We start from the raw sequence: 16,886 nt of genomic DNA on the forward strand, positions 1-16,886 counted from the left end.
CATCTGTTGGGGATCTTCGTTCTAGGTTAGGTGTGGATCTCCATCTGTTGGTGAGCCTAATCTTGGCACTGCATGGGGCTGATGACCCACAGTGCTTCAAGTTAAATGACCAGAGGTAGCTTGGTCTGTTTTACATTTTAGAGGCAAGTCCTTGCAGAATTACATTCTGATATCTGAAAGAAAATCACATTATTTCAGATTTTTTTGCGGTATAAGAGGAATTGGTCTTGGAATCAATATTGATGTTTACCTAGAGATTTTCCTCTACAAATTGTCATCTCTTTATATTTCCCCAATGGGAAAAAACAGAAGGATGAATCTCCCCAGCAAGGCACATAGACAGCAATAAGAACATAATGTTATTTTAATGGTGATGAGCACTGCGTTAAATTATAGGTCATATATGGTCATCTTTTGGATGGTCATTCACTGGCAGCTCCTATTTTTCTAGGACATTTGTAGACCTCTTTATAGAAGCATGTAGAAGGAGGGAATAAAGCCATTCCACTTATAAAGTCCAGAATAAGAATTTTTTTGATGTTATCAGGGGAATTCAACACATTTTGAAGGTTCTCAAAGCTGGCCTTCTTCAGGCCTGAACAAAGAAAGAGGGGGAACAAAAATCTAGACTGGAGTATCAGAAGGTGAACATTTTTATTTTATATGAAGCTTATTTTCATTTGATGCCAAAGAAGAATCAAGATAAACACAGTGGCTTAGTGGTTAGCATTTCTGCCTTGAAACACTGGGGTCCCCAGTTTTAATCCCGGTTGGTGTGCTATTTTCATGGAGTTTGCATGTTCTCCCTGTGATTGTCTCAGACATCTAAGATGGTCTGAAAATGATTCTAGTTGTCAGTGGTAGGGTTGGGAACTTCTAAAAATGATTATTCTCCATTATCAAGGAAGCTTCAGGATAGTATTTAGAGCTGAATATTGATTTAGAATACAAACTCCCAACAGAACCCAAGAATCGGGCAATCTCTTTGGTTATTCTAAGAAGTGACGCCTCTGTGGAAGAAAAAAAAAATACTTACTAACATTTTGCCCTTTTTTTGCTCCAGCGGACTCTGGCTACCTTGCTAACTGATGGCATCTTGTAGGCCACATGGACGTATGCCCTGACATACACTTTAAACACAGATGTTATTGGGAGAGCTGACTGGTAAAGTAGTTGGCTTAGGGTGCAGTCTTGTGGGATTTCAAGCTTTTGTCTCTGTGGAAGGCACAGTGATGTCACCTGTACCTCCCAGAAGCCTCCGTGGCTGGGGCGGTTTGTGTTGGGGGTCTGCCAAAAAAATCAGACCTTCTGCCTACCATGGAAGGTCCACTTTATGGACCTAGCAGGTTTTAAACAAGCTTCAAGTAATAGTGAAGCTTACCAAAGCCTGCTAGCAGCTTGTGTTTGTTCCCCAAAATGGACCTTAAAAGGTTCTTTAAGGGCTTCAGCAAAGCTTTCTGCATACGGCTCTCATTCAAGTTAAGGGTTGTGTAAACAAGGTCTCACGGGTTATTGATTCAGAAAGTACAGAAGGATGGCAATGGCTGCCTAATATATTTCTGTCTTTAGCCACTTGGCCTGTAGGTTAATATTCTCAGTCACAGCTCTCTGTACTGTAAAAGGTTTAACCTACATTGCAGCTGTAAACTTGGAGCACACAGATGTGCGTGCGCCTAGTTTAATGTCCGTGCCCCCCCACTGGCAGCAGATGATCCTGGACTGATGATTGGTTTCCCAATCCTGTGGTGATGGTCAATCACAGCGATCATTGAAAGTTTGTTGACCAATGTCTCCAGCCTTCAGATGGCTCTGTGCACAAAAAGAGATACAATGTTAGCATTAAAGTGTGTATAAAATAAACCGCTATGTAGAAAGTTTTTTTTTTAGCATGAATTTATGTACCAAATGGGAAAAAAATTGAGTTATTGTCAAGATAAATTAAGTTAAATTTTGGTGTAGACCTCTAGTCTTCAGTGACCTCTGGTCATGAAGGCATTAAAGGCTTCCAAGCCCATGTAGGGTGGAGTAACTTTAAAAAATGCAATGCAGGATCCTCATCTTAGGGCTTATTCAGATGTTGGGGGGGGGGGGGGCAAAAGTTTTACTGCCCCTGACCACCCACCTGAACAAGGATAGGCAGCAGCTCAGGACTGTACACATGCTACGGCCATAATGCTGTAGCAAAAGTTGAACCCCCTGTCAGTTCAGCCCTAAAACATGACCCCTTCAAGTTCACAGGGCCATGGCGCAGCTGAGGAGGTGACATCTCCCAGCCGCCTGTCAACTGCCCTTTCAAAAGGGATCCACCACCAATTACTTTTCAGAAGGGCTGCTACAACTTTAAATGAGCCCTTAGTGTTAAAACAATTTGCTGTGTAGGGCTAGTGACAAAATCAACCCCTGTACCCTGCCCAAAAAAAGCCAGTGTCCGCTGGACGTCACTAAGGAACCTTTTACCGTGTGCATGTTTTGTGCTAATTCCATGTGCATGCCGCAGGTCCTGGTGCCTTGCTTTGTTCTTTCACTGTGCATGTTTTATTTTTTTACACTTGTTGATGTGGAGATGTCTTGGTGGTACTTGTGACAGCTGCCTCCAGCTCCAAGTCCAGCAGAACCGTCTATTCATGTAACACGAAATGCTTCCACCTGCTGATCTAGCAGAGGTTATTGTGAGGGTTGCAAGAAAGAGCGGTGTACAAATATCCATGCCATGGCACCAAAACCATGCAACCATCCTTCACCAATGAGAACACAGACTGAATTCTGATTGGTTAAATTGTTCTCCCACACTTTGCTCTTGCATTGCACTATTGAATATTAAGCCTCATGATTATGCAATAAGCTCTGTTCAATCTGCCCAATGAATCCTACAATATTGGTGAGACTGTTGTTGATAGCCACTCTGTACATCTATGGATTAGTCAACTTAGGGGTTTACCTGACTACATTTGACTGCAACTATTAAACCAGCGAAAGGTAAGAATTTTGACTATGCATCAAGATATTGCAATGTAAACATGAACTAAATGAACATTGAACTGGACTCCTAGGCAAATGTTAACTTAAAACTACACTACATGGCCACAGGTTTGGGAACACTTGACCTTCACACCTATGTAAGTTTGTTGGACATCCCATTTCAAGGCCATGGCCATTTATATGGAGTTGATCCACTGAACAGCCAGGAAGATCTGGCTAGCAATTGACATTCTATTTAATATCAGAGGTGTTTAGTAGGGTTGAGATCAGATACTGACTCTGGAGAAGAATTCATCCCAAAAGTGTTCATTAGGGTTAAAGTCGGGTACCAATGTTGGAGAAGACTCATCCCACAAATGTTCAGAATTGTTAAAATCCCAGTACCTATGTTAGAGAAGAATTTATCCCATATTCGGTGGGATTGAGGTTAGTTACCAGAGTTGGGAAAATAAATTTATCCCAAAAGTGTTCAGTAGGGTTGAGGTCCGGTACTGATGCTGGAGAAGAATTCCAAATATATTTAGTTAGGTTGAGGACCAGTACTGATGTTAGAGAAGAATTCATCCCAAAGGTGTTCAGTAGGGTTGAGGTCCAGTAATGATGCTGGAGAAGAATTATTCCCAAAGCTATTCAGTGGGGTTGACTTCAGGTACTGATGGAGAACAATTCATCCTAAAGATGTTCAGTAGTGTTGAGGTCAGGTACCAATGATGAAAAATAATTAATCTCAAAGGCATTCGGTAGGGTTAATTGTAGGTACTGATGTTGGGGAAGAATAAATCCCAACAGTATTCAGTAGAGTTGAGATCAGGTACTAATGTTAAAGAAGAACTTATCACATGAGGTGTTTAGTAGGGGTGAGGTCAGGTACTGGCATTGCAGAGGAATTCATCCCAAAAGTATTTAGCATGGTTGAGGTAAGGGGTCCGTGCAGGCCACTCGCGTTTCTCCACACCAAATTACCCAAACCATATCTTTTTATGAAGCTAGTTTTGTGCATGTGAGCCCAATTATATGAATAGGTATGAGCATACTTTTGACCATACAGTGCATTTTACCATTTTTTTTGTGGATTGGATGAAGAATAATAAAAGGGTGTCATACTTTCCTTTTGTGAGGAAAATGGTGCTGGTCATGTGACAAATCCCGGGTATCTGGTCATGTAATCTCTTTGAATGAGATGATGGGGGTTCAGATCGGATGGTATTCCTCCTCAGCAGAGATTCACATGACTAAATGCCTCAGCAGGGAGTCCAAGGTATTTGATTTTTATGGGTAAGTAATTCACCTGATATCTTGATATTTATCAATCCTAGCAATCTTAATATAGCTTTAGGCTAAAATTTGAACATAGATGTGCTCTGAAGCACCTTAAAGCTTTAAACAATTTTGTAGAAACTAAATTGAAACGCTTGCGTGGGAAGGTATATTGCTTAACTCAGTGTTTCTCAACTCCAGTCCTCAAGGCGCACCAACAGGTCAGGTTTTCAGGATTTCCACTATTTTGCACAGGTGATTTGATCAGTTTTCACTGCCTTAGTAATTACCATTTCATGCCGTTTCATCTGAGGGATATCCTGAAAACATGACCTGTTGGTGCGCCTTGAGGACTGGAGTTGAGAAACACTGGCTTAACTAATGAATGGGACCTTGCCTAATTCACAAGACCATTTGCCAAGGAGTAGACCATTGGGTTTGCTGCCAAGTACTGCTTAGTGCTAATGGAGGAGAGCAGATTTATTTATACACAATAAGTGCTGGCAACTCTTCCCCAGTTCTGTCCACCATTTATTTTAATGGCACTGTGATGCTTACATACAATGTCTACTGTAGGAACTGCTTACTGAAGATCAAAGGATGAAGCCCGGTGAGCTAGTATGGCCCAAGGAGTAGTGTAGAACTAGAACATAAAATGAAAGCGTGCAGTAGGTCTGTATTAGGGAAGATAAGACGATGCTCAGTTTGGCTGTGTGAACAAAGTCAAGAAACCTTTATATATAAAGCTCCTTTAAGAACTTGTGGCTCTGTGTCAGCATTTATACACATTTCACTGTCTTGTATATGAAATCCGAAGGTTTAATAGATCACAACTGAGAGTAAAGACAAAAGTGGGATTTAATAAAATGCAACAAAAACAGTCATCTTCTGCAAACCTTGCACTGGCTTTGGGTGTCAAATCACAACATTTACAAATATTAAAGTGTAATGTAAACCCCAACAATGAACTTTCTCCTATTTGCTCTCCTTTGGTCTGTTAAATATTCCATTGGAAGCATTTTCTTATTATATATGTTAAGTGCAAAAAAAAAAAACTGTTGATCTCTCCGGTTCCCTGTACACTTCATGTGTTCTCAAAGAGCCCTCCTAGTTCTTATCTTGGACTACAGAATGATTAGTCTTTATGTTGTGGAGATGAGAGTGGTTGAGTAGTTTAGCAAAAGACATTGGGCAGAGCTGACACCACTGCGACCACAGCATGAAATTAGAAGCGGAGTGCATGCCTGGCAGATCAACAGGTATTTTTCTGTACTTGCGGGGCCTTTAAGGGATATAACATGGGAAAATGCGCATGTACTGCAGAGATGTACTGCATGTGTCACTTTTTAAAACTTACTTTGACATACTTGTTAAATCTCACAAATTTCATCGATTATGTCTTGACTCTCAGGTTAACATCATTAGGAAGATGTTTTATTGGATTTGTGTTGCTAAGGTTATATATAACCAGGGAAAAACTTCTCCAAAAAAGTGGAAGACTGTTCCAAAGGGACCAGTCAGGTTTGTTGGCCACCAAGACCAATTATTCACTTTTTTGTTGAACTTTTTTTTTCCCATTTGGTTTTTGTAAATCACCCTTGGTTTACTAGAAGGTGATGGCCCCTTGGTTCTTCTATCTCCACCGCAAGAGCGTTTCTGCATTGCACTTATGTTCCTACCCCCATAACGTCCTCTCTAACATTCCCACTAACCTTTTTTCTCCGTGCTGCCAAGTTTGAGGCTGCGTGGCCCCCAGTACAGGAGCCCAGCCTACTAGATCTGGATTTTGACCCTCTCAAACCGGACTCCAGTTCGACTGCTGCTACATCTCAGGTGTGTTTAAGTTTTTCCATGCTTGTGGGGGCTTTAAACTAGGTAATCGCTTCTACTTATTCTACTTATCAGTGAATAGTTCATGGTGGAACTGGTTCATGGTTTCCAGGGGGTAGCCTTGAAAATGTATGTCCCTAGCTTTCAGTGTTAACCAGTATATCTTATAATCCCTTATTTGTCAGCACTTAAAGTGGAAGTAAGCCCTCCTACCATTTTCAGCCCAGGAAGCTGCCATCTCGGCCTCTGATCTTCAACTGCCATGATGCTGCACTTGTGATCAGTTATGACACCAGCCATTGGATGACAGTTTGGTTGCGAGCACAGCCAATGGGAGTGTTACATTCTCGGCACGTGCCGGAAGAGTAACTGTTTTTTGAAACTGTTAAATGGATACTTCTGCTTCAAGTTAAAGCAGTCTTTTTCAACCGGGGTACCTTGAGATTTCTTCAGGGGTGCCTTTGAAAAATGCCTAAAAATTGATCAAAAATTGTATACAAGCCAGCAGGTGGACCAAGCCTGCCTTTTAGTTACACAAAACCATGGTTTCTCATTATGCACCATTATGACATCCTAGACACTGGCATCCTAACAACCAATGGTGTCATTAGTTGATGAGGAAGATGTCTGTTGCCTCCACAGCATCCCTTGTTTGACCTTACTCTGCCCCTCTCCCTCACACATTAACTGATGGCAAGAATATGAGGGATAAGAGAAACCTAGGAATACTAGTCAGTACCAGTGTGCAAAAGCGTATTTGCTTTGGAGGAATAAATTCCCTCTAACGTTGGCTGACCTATGTGTGGATGTTGCTGCATATTAGAATCGTTTTTTTACATTTTAGAATGGGGTGCCTTGAAAAAAGGTTGAGAAATGCTGATTTAAAGGACGAATTGCTTCTAACAAAATTTTTGTGAATTCATATGGAAGGATAATTAAGGCAATTGTTGTGTGGTTGCCTAGTTATACTTTTTTTTTTTTTTTTTTTCCCACAAGATTCACAATTTTTTTTACCCAGGATTTTCCCACCTGAATCCAAATGGAAAATGTGGAAATCTTGGGTGAAAAAAATGTATTAAGTCTCCTTTTTGCGTTTTGGTAATAAGGTTACATTTATTGGGTTGCTTTAGGTTTAGTAAAATAAATCTAAAGCCAAAACTGATTTGTACCCATCAGTTGTTGTTCTTTATCTTCTTACCCTATTGAGGATATTTATCTTCCTGTTCCTGTACCATAAATATGGCAGGAGTACAAATCTCTCTAAGTGAGAAGGAATCCCTTCTCAATGCTTGTGTAGCGCTACCCCCGGAAGGGCCGCTGTAATATACGGGTCTTCTGTCCCACACCAGTAATGGCTCACCCTCACCTGGAACCAAGTAACACCAATACACCGTTTAAACTTTTAGCCGGGCTTTATTAAAACTAAAAAGATAAACTGATTGACAGAATACTAATATTAAATGCAATGATATAATACAACTGCTCGGTAAATTAAAACCGGATTGGTGTTCGTTCACTTTAACCGCCAGCGAGAGTCATTGCGAGTGGTGAACAAAACCTGTCAGTTGCACAATACAGAAATCATGTTCAACAATTTCCCAAAAGTGATATTACTGACTATAAAAGCCTATCTAGGTCTTGTAGGTTCTAGCTGTTAACCACCGGCCAGTGGGAATTCTAGTCACACACACAAACAGCCTGCCAGCGTTGGGGCCCTTTAAATCCTGCGTTTGCGTACTCAGACTTTTGTGAAGCAATATTTGTAATCCACAGAATGGAAAGGGGTATCTTCGTAAAGTGTCACAGGGTATCAAAGATTACATTCTCTGGAAGTGCTCAGGAGACCGGCACATGGGACACTTTCCCCTGTCTGGCTGCCACAATGCTGGTCCTTGCCTCTCCTCCTGTGGCCCCCCCCAATCACAGCTCTCCTGCGCTGCTATCCAATCCTGTCCTTGTTTTTGTTGTTAGGGGTGGGCTTTCTTCTTAGCTACAGCAGTAACCAATCTGCCTTCAATCTTGCAGCTGTACCCAATAGAATCTCTCCTGGGCTGCTATCAGTTTTGCCAGAAAATGCAATGCAATGTTTCAGAGAGCAATATTCTGCATATATTACAGAGGCAATACTAAGCCAGTGCTATATCTGTTTTCCCCATTGCGACATGCCCTTATGTTCCAAAAAATAATTCATAGTCTGTATTCGTTTTATATAAAGCACAAAGTCTTGGTGCCCATCAATTCATATAAAAACGATTGGTTCATTATCAGAATTATTGATTATTCATTGTTTTTGCAAGATGACACAGACACACACAATATAAAAAATAAAAAAAATATATATATAAAAAAATAATAATATAAAATTTACAAAATTGTACCTCCAGAGATGGCATCATCCCATCCTGTCTTGTTACCAGGGTGTTGCTAAAACACAACTAAAACTAAAAATGCAATCCAAAAAATGTCCCAGTCCAAATCGTATAACAATGTCTTGTTTCTTTGTCCTTGCTGCGATTAGTCGCTACCTTGGGATCTGTGGGAGGTAAGAAAACTAACTCACTAACTTACCCATATTGTGTCTTGCCGATTTTACTGCACATTATGACCAGAAGAGTCGTTGGATGTGACCATTGTTCATCCTGTATAGCATCTCTGACTCCATCTTGTCTCCTTCACTGCAGCCTGTTGTCTCATACATTTGTCCTAACGTGGACCTTCACTCTCTCAATCAGCATGAACTATTTTTAATCTGGATGCTGCTAGCATTAGTATATAGATAGGAAGGTATATTATTTATTTTTTTTACATTTCTTTAGTTACTTTCTGGTTTCTGGCCTAAGCAAATTATGTCATACATCCCAGGAGTCTTGAGGGGGGGAGGGGGTTCTCAGCCAAGCACACCCTCCTGCCTTCATGCCTGAGCTAAGGGCAGTTGGCTGTCAGGAAAAGAAATGCTACATGAATCCTCTGCCCTTACTCAAGATAGCCACAGCCAGCAATGCTAGGGGGGTGTTTTACAAAGTGATTTATCAGCAACATGGGAGCATGGATGGATGAGGGAGTTGCCTTTAAATAATAAAAATGAATGTAATAGCATTTTCATTTTGTGGTGCTCAGAAGCAGTGCAGTTGCGCTTTAATCACTATGGCTAGTCCAAAGGGGAAGTAGAATTTTTTTTTTTTTGAGCAACAGTGTAAAACAGCAGCCTTAGATGCTGTTCTTCATACATGCTATCTGCCTGGCTATTTCTGGCTTCAATACAATCTCAGACACTGACTTGGAGCAAGCATGGTGCCAGCAAAGTCAGATCTCTAACTCTTCATGCTTGCTCTTGATCATTGACCGAGAGTATTGAAACCCCAGGATCAGCATGACTGCAAATAACAAGTAGTATTTTCAGAAAGAGAGGTCAGCAATGGAAGCCTCCATGCCTACAATGTTACAGGGTTACTTTTTATTTACATGTTTGCTGGTTACAAGAAAGTTATTTAGTCCATGACCTTGTAAAGTCCACTGACGAAGGTCAACCTGCTTGGCCCTCTGAAGTTTTTAAACAAGATCTCATTGTAATATTTAGAACCAACTTCGGCTTTTGAGGATAGTGCAAAAAAACTTTTAAAGTTTAGTTTAGTAGACAACACAGAAAGTAGCAGAGCTTGGAATGTGGAACTAGGGTATAGCATCTCAGAGGGGCAAATGGTAGCTGCTAAAACCTCCAAAGTATGATGACCTCAATTACAATTAATGCAGTGAATAAAACTGCATAGTAAAGTAGGATTGGACATATTGGGGTTGCTTTGATTAGTTGCAGAAACCCTTTTCCAATAAATCTAATAAATGTGGGCATAAGGCTAGGGACCATCAGACTGGAGAGAAAAGGTCTAGATCAGTGGTCTTCAAACTGTGGCCTGTGGGCTAAAACAGCTCTTTGCTCGCCTGTATGCGGTCTTTGGGGCAGTGTTCCTCACACTGATACGAGGAACTATTCCTCCCACAGACACTAATGATGGGGCACTATTCCTCTCACTAATACCAATGTTGTGGCACTATTTCTTCGGCTGACTCCAATGGCGGGGCACCGTTCCTCCCGCTGACGCCAATGGCGGGGGAACCGTTCCTCCCACTGACGCCAATGACTGGGTACCATTCCTCCTCCCACTGACCACCCAGCCTGAGACATTGTTGCACCCACTGACACTGGGGTATTTTATACTGTCACTGGCCACAGTCTGGCCCTCCTAAAGTGTGATGGACCGTAAACTGGCCCTTTGTTTAGAAAGTTTGGAGACCCCTGGCCTAGATGATGAATGAGCTCCAGCCAGGAAATTACGGGCTTTATCAGACCTGCTATAACGAATAATGCACATTTTTGGGTGTGTGCAGTAAAACCATAGTAAGCAATTTCAGTACAGGAAAGGAGTCTGTACAACTGTGCAAGACTGAAGGGTAGGCTGGAGTTTTAGGTTTAATCCTCTTTTCTTTGTAAAAGAGTGGAGAAGGGTTGCAGTCGGTTTGTCAGGTTTGCTGCCATATCTCATTTTGGGGGACATTTCTCTTCACCTGTGGTCACTTGGGACAAGGATTGAATGGGACACATATAGCCATGTTGAGCCATCAACTTTATTATATGGTGATCACTGATCAGACTTTCTAAGCGGCTTTCTGGAAGTTTTACTGGTCAGAACATTGTTGATTTTAGCATTAAGACTCCCCATTCATAGTCTTCCAAAAAGTGCATTCCTCATCTCTTGATGGCATTACAGGAATTGTATTTACTGGATTGTGTTTTTTGTAATGAATTTATCTGGAATGCCACAAGTGCATCTAGTCAGATTCCTTGAGTGTAATTGAGAGGACAGATCTGACGTATCGGAGCTGCAGAACCTCCTTACATATGGGTCTGGTTAGCATTACACATTAAGAGCTTCTTCTGTAAAAGATTTCCCAATGTTCCATCCATCTTGCGTGCAAAAAAAGCCCTTTCAATGATTTAAACAAGCCATGGAACCCTAGGATGCCTAAGAAGGTTGCTAGGAGTCCCTTGAGCTGTGGCTGATTGAGCTCCCATCTGATGTCTGCACAGTTCTGGGGCAGAGCCAGCGGCATGACACAACAATATTTTTAGCTGTTTGTAAGGGTGATATTCTTCCTACTGACCATCAATGTAAGGAGCATTCTTCCTACTGACCAGCAATGTAAGGGTGACCACCTTCCTACTGACCAGCAATGTAAGGTGACTACCTTCCTACTGACCAGCAATGTAAGGTGACTACCTTCCTACTGACCAGAAATGTAAGGGTGTCCTTCTTCCTACTGACCAGCAATGTAAGGTGACTACCTTCCTACTGGCCAGCAATGTAAGGGTGTCCTTCCTACTGACCAGCAAAGTAAGGTGACCACCTTCCTACTGACCAGCAGTGTAAGCGTGACCACCTTCTTACTGACCAGCAATGTAAGGGTGACCAACTTCCTACTGACCAGCAATGTAAGGTGACCACCTTCCTACTGACCAGCAATGTAAGGTGACCACCTTCCTACTGACCAGCAATGTAAGGTGACCACCTTCCTACTGACCAGCAATGTAAGGTGACCACCTTCCTACTGACCAGCAATGTAAGGTGACCACCTTCCTACTGACCAGCAATGTAAGGTGACCACCTTCCTACTGACCAGCAATGTAAGGTGACCACCTTCCTACTGACCAGCAATGTAAGGTGACCACCTTCCTACTGACCAGCAATGTAAGGTGACCACCTTCCTACTGACCAGCAATGTAAGGTGACCACCTTCCTACTGACCAGCAATGTAAGGTGACCACCTTCCTACTGACCAGCAATGTAAGGTGACCACCTTCCTACTGACCAGCAATGTAAGGTGACCAGCAATGTAAGGTGACCAGCAATGTAAGGTGACCAGCAATGTAAGGTGACCAGCAATGTAAGGTGACCACCTTCCTACTGACCAGCAATGTAAGGTGACCACCTTCCTACTGACCAGCAATGTAAGGTGACCACCTTCCTACTGACCAGCAATGTAAGGGTGACTACCTTCCTACTGACCAGCAATGTAATGGTGTCCTTATTCCTACTGACCAGCAATGTAAGGGTCAATCTCCCTACTGACCACCAATATAAGGACATTTTTCCCATTGATCCCCAATTAATTAGTTATGTACGGGTTACACAAACTATAAATTATTTTAGGGGTTCCCCTGTGGTGGTATGATTGTATTTTTCTGCAACTCCAACCAAATTAATAGCTTTTTCCTTTGTATTGCTCTTTGTGTTTGCACAGACAAATGTTTCTAAGTAGATGGTAGGAGGATCAGAAAGGTCACATGCAACATTACATCACTTTGATGCACACCAAAATCTTTCTACAAAAATCGAGGCACTGACATTGCATTCGAACGAAAAGTCGTTTGAAATGTGTAAAGTCTATGAAGGCACCAGTGAATTGGTTGGATAAATGATTTTTATGCTTTTGGTTCAAACACATTTCTACAGGTGTGAGGACAGCTTGGCTTCCAGCAGGCAGGGTTTTATTCTTCCAGAGGAACCAAAGCTCCTCCTGCAGTCAGCTGGAAAAACTAGTAATATATTTTGAAAAAATTGTATAAAATTTTATTTTTTTGTTCAATATTTTTGTATTTAATTTAGAGTAAGATAAGGTTCTTAGAGTAAAAAAAGGTATAAACATACTATCTTAGTCCCATATTCTACACACATTGAGACATTGTCAATAGTGTTGGTCAGATAACAAGGGGGAGACATGTTGGCTTACATATACAATCTTGAGTTAGAATTGAGATAGTGGTGCAGGGTTACTGACTAGCAGTATGCATCAAATAGTAGTGCCTACTAGATGGTAAGAGTCAACACTCACAAGATAAGATTTGGTTTCTTGGACACTCCTAACAGGAGAAAGATAGAGAAGAAATGGAGAAGGAAGGGGATGGGGAAGGAAGGGGGGTCCAGGGAGGATCCAGGCTATTAGGTGGCCAGGAAGGAGGGCTAAGCCAAATTAAAGGGGGGGGGGGGACCACTAGGGCAGCAATAGAGAATCATCGAAGTCAGGAGATAGGAAGTGTTGAGACCAGGGTTGGCCACAGCTTTGTGTAGTATTCTACTGTGTCTTGAAGGACCATGTCAATTTTAGCGTGAATCATGGCCCTGGTAATCCTTTTGTTTGGCCTCAATTATGTTAAGGGAGTTAGTCTTCCAAGCCCTAACTGTGGTTTGTTTAGCGGCTGTAGTTATGTAGAGTAACGGCTCAAACTCAGTTAGAGCTCAGTTTTGGAGGGAGTAAATTGAGCAGTGCAAAAAGAGGGGGAAATTACAGTAGAAAGCAGCATTGAAATGGTTCCAAATATATCTTCCCAAAATCAACTAACTATGGAGCAGGACCACCAGATGTGGAGATGCATGCCATTGTCCACACCACCTTAAAAACAGGTCGGTGGAAAATGTGGAAGGAACATAGAGAATTCGTCAGGGACAAGGTACTTTATAGTCAACTTTGGAATGCATTAAGGTCTTGGACAGAAGATTTGGTCGTGGTCCAGACCATTGTCCAATCAGTCGTTTCTGGGGAATGTCCCAGGTCACATTCTAAATTCTTAAAACCTAACTTGGGTAATTCACTTTTATAAACTCTTCCATGTTGGTGAATTGACCCTAATGCCGCTTGAAAAGTGAAATCTAAATTTTTGGTGAAATAATGAAAACAATAACACTGAAACTTCTAAAATAGTAAGTTAGGAGAGCCGTTCTGTCCTGTTGATATGGAGCTGTGTAATTAGATTACGTTGATTAATCGCAGCTCCCTAAATTAGCACGGTTCAGAACCTTTACTCAACATGCATCTCACATAATTATCTTTTCACCCAACCAAATTAAATAACGTGCTTTGCCAGACAGATCTTAGCAGTGGTTTGGCTACAATCCCAGAAAGACATGTGGGATGGAGGGGGGTGTTGGATGACCTCAGACGAGACCTAATTAAACATGATTGAGTTAGCATTGTCTAACCGCACACCTGTATGTGATAGATGTGATAGGCGCCATGTCAGGTTGCAGACAACCCAAAAACTATTGATGCTAATGAATTTAGTTGATTATCTAGAGCAAGGGCCTACAAACTTTTTATACAAAGGGCCAGTTTACTGTCCTTCAGGCTTTAGGGGGAGTAGATCGTGGCCAGTGTGAGTAGAAATTGTCCTGGCATCATTGGAAGTAAACACTGTCCCATCATTGGTTTTAACGGAAGATAGTGCCCCATGGTTGGTATCAATGGGAAGAATAGTGCCCATGGTTGATATCAGTGGGAGGAATAGTGCCTGATGGTTGGTATCAGTGGGAGGAATAGTGCCCGATGGTTGGTATCAGTGGGAGGAATAGTGCCCCATGGTTGGTATCGGTGGGAGGAATAGTGCCCCATGGTTGGTATCGGTGGGAGGAATAGTGCCCCATGGTTGGTATCAATGGGAGGAATAGTGCCCCATGGTTGGCATCAGTGGGAGGAATAGTGCCCCATGGTTGGCATCAGTGGGAGGAATAGTGCCCCATGGTTGGTATCAATGGGAGGAATAGTGCCCCATGGTTGGCATCAGTGGGAGGAATAGTGCCCCATGCTTGGCATCAATGGGAGGAATAGTGCCCCATCGTTGGCCTTAGCAGGAGGAATAGTGCCCCATGGTTGTCATCAGTGGGAGGAATAGTGCCCCATGGTTGGCATCAATGGGAGGAATAGTGCCCCATCGTTGGCCTTAGCAGGAGGAATAGTGCCCTGATTAATGGTGTCAGTGGGAGGAATGGTGCCTTATCATTGGTATCAGTTGGAGGAATAGTGTCCCAAGGGCCGGATAGAGGAAAAAGACAGGCAGGCTTTTCTACTCCGGATGTGCATATTTTCCAAAGAAGAAAAAATTATAAGACGCCTTTTTTTTTTTTTGTTTTGATGCTCCCGGAATGGATCCAGCCGATTTCAAATGAAAAGTTCAATTGGGCTTAAAAATGTGATTTGCATCCCTAAATTAATTTTTTTTTTTTTCACCTTGGGTCACTGGATTATTTTATTCCTTGTGCCAAAATTAACAACTAAGTTGCAAAAAAGGTTTGAGAAAGAGGTCTGTGCTAGGAGGATGGAGTGCAGGGCACATGCTGTACTGTATTGTCTTTTCAACCTTTTCATGGAGTTTGTGTCTTTCCTCACCCCTCACCCTGGTCATACCCATCACTTTCCCTTCTGCCATACTCCTCCTTTTGTCTCCCTGGCTGCCAGCCGGAGTCGTCTGTTCCTGGCGGCATGGACCAGGGCCCCAGCGGTACCGCCACTGACTCCTCTTTTGCCGTAGAGTGGCCAAGTGAGCCCGAGCCCACCGAGGCTGCCCAAGTAAGTAAATCTCTGGCTGACTTGGCATCTTGGGCACCATCAAGTGACCATTGCAACTTGTCCCTCTGCCGAGGTTTGCAGCATTACCCAGCATTCCTTACTTGGACCAGCTGGATGATGTAGTTCTCAGCAGATGTACTGTAAATTGCCCAAGTAGTAGCAAAACAGTGGTGAGTAATAGAAAAAGCTTAATTACAAGGAATATGTACTTAAAGTGGTATTCAACTTTAAAGCAAACTTTTATTATATCGCAGCTTACCAATTCTTGGATGTGATGGCTGCATTAGTTTTGTTTTATTTTTTTTAATTTTTTTTAAGGCTTTCTTCTATTTTTATCAGCCACCTCTGTTTTTTCAAAAGCACAAGCTCTCCAGAAGCATGAATCAACATACATGAATGAGGCAAACCATTTATCAATCAGAGGTGCTTACTAGGATCAGCTTTTATTTATTCATGTAAAACCTTTACCCAAAAAGGAAAAAAAGCTGCTGTAACTGAATATAAAGTGTGAGGTGGAGTTTGGCTTCAATTTGTTAGTGTATTTAAATCTGCTAGTGCATCTAACACTCCCCTCCCCCAGAACGACAATGCTGCTGTCCAAATCTGCCCCCCCGTGCTCCTTCATCCAGAGTGGGAACACTCTAATAGAAGAGGTGTGTTACTGGCCAGATCACCAGGTGAAAACAGAGGGAAGAAAGCAAAAAAAAAACAAATGCAGCCACCATGTTTAATTGGTAAGCTGCAAAATATTTAACTTTTTTTTTTTTTTTTTTTTTTTTTTTTTTTTAGTTTAATATCTCTTTAACTATTGCACTAATACAGGCCATGCAGGGGTGTTATTTTTGAACAATTCTATGTATTAAAACGTATAATTATAATATATGTATTATAGTTATAATGTATAAATTATATCACTGATTATATAATCAAACCTTAAAATGTATATATTTAAAATAAAAAACATTTTTTTTTATGCATTTCAAAAGCAGCCGATTTTTTTTTTTTTTTTTTTTTTTTTTTTTTTTCTGCTGCATCGGTTTAAAATAATTTCTGTTAAAAAGATCAGGGATGCAGAACAGGAATATTTTTTTCATAATTTTACAAACCTTATTTTTACATTATTACAATTACATTTTACGTATTTATATAATACATTAGTATGGCCTTATTAAGTTTTTTTTTTTTTTTTTTTTTTTTTTTTTTCTATTTTTAAAAAAAAAAAAATTTTTTGTTCCTAAAAGTGATTTCTACCCTATTTAGTAAGGGGTTTACAAACCGGCCCACCAATTTGTGTATACCAACCACTCAGCACTGCCATAGTAGTGTCATGGTGATTCACTGTTAGTAAAAGCTGATTTTTATGATGACCTTTATATATGTATCATTTTGATCCTTCTAAACATTTCACAGATGTCTATTAAATGGGA

The 16,886-nt window shown here is 41.4% G+C and overlaps 1 protein-coding gene across 14 annotated transcripts in view; it reads left to right on the top strand.

Moving 5' to 3' along the window:
• BIN1 (bridging integrator 1) overlaps positions 1–16,886 on the top strand; it is a 161,750-nt gene that overhangs the window by 133,190 nt on the left and 11,674 nt on the right. For 6 of the 14 annotated variants that reach the window (XM_073634417.1, XM_073634422.1, XM_073634424.1 and 3 more), the window contains 3 exons: positions 5,971–6,069; positions 8,585–8,608; positions 15,349–15,459. The exons of 2 other annotated variants lie outside the window; for them this stretch is intronic. In XM_073634417.1, coding sequence (XP_073490518.1) covers positions 5,971–6,069; positions 8,585–8,608; positions 15,349–15,459 — 234 coding nt within the window. The remainder of the gene's footprint in view (positions 1–5,970; positions 6,070–8,584; positions 8,609–15,348; positions 15,460–16,886) is intronic. 6 more of the 14 variants (XM_073634419.1, XM_073634427.1, XM_073634423.1 and 3 more) reach the window with 3 other exon arrangements.

This window comes from Aquarana catesbeiana, linkage group LG06, assembly GCF_042186555.1.
Source record: "Aquarana catesbeiana isolate 2022-GZ linkage group LG06, ASM4218655v1, whole genome shotgun sequence".
In the NCBI taxonomy this organism is placed as follows: Eukaryota; Metazoa; Chordata; class Amphibia; order Anura; family Ranidae; genus Aquarana; species Aquarana catesbeiana.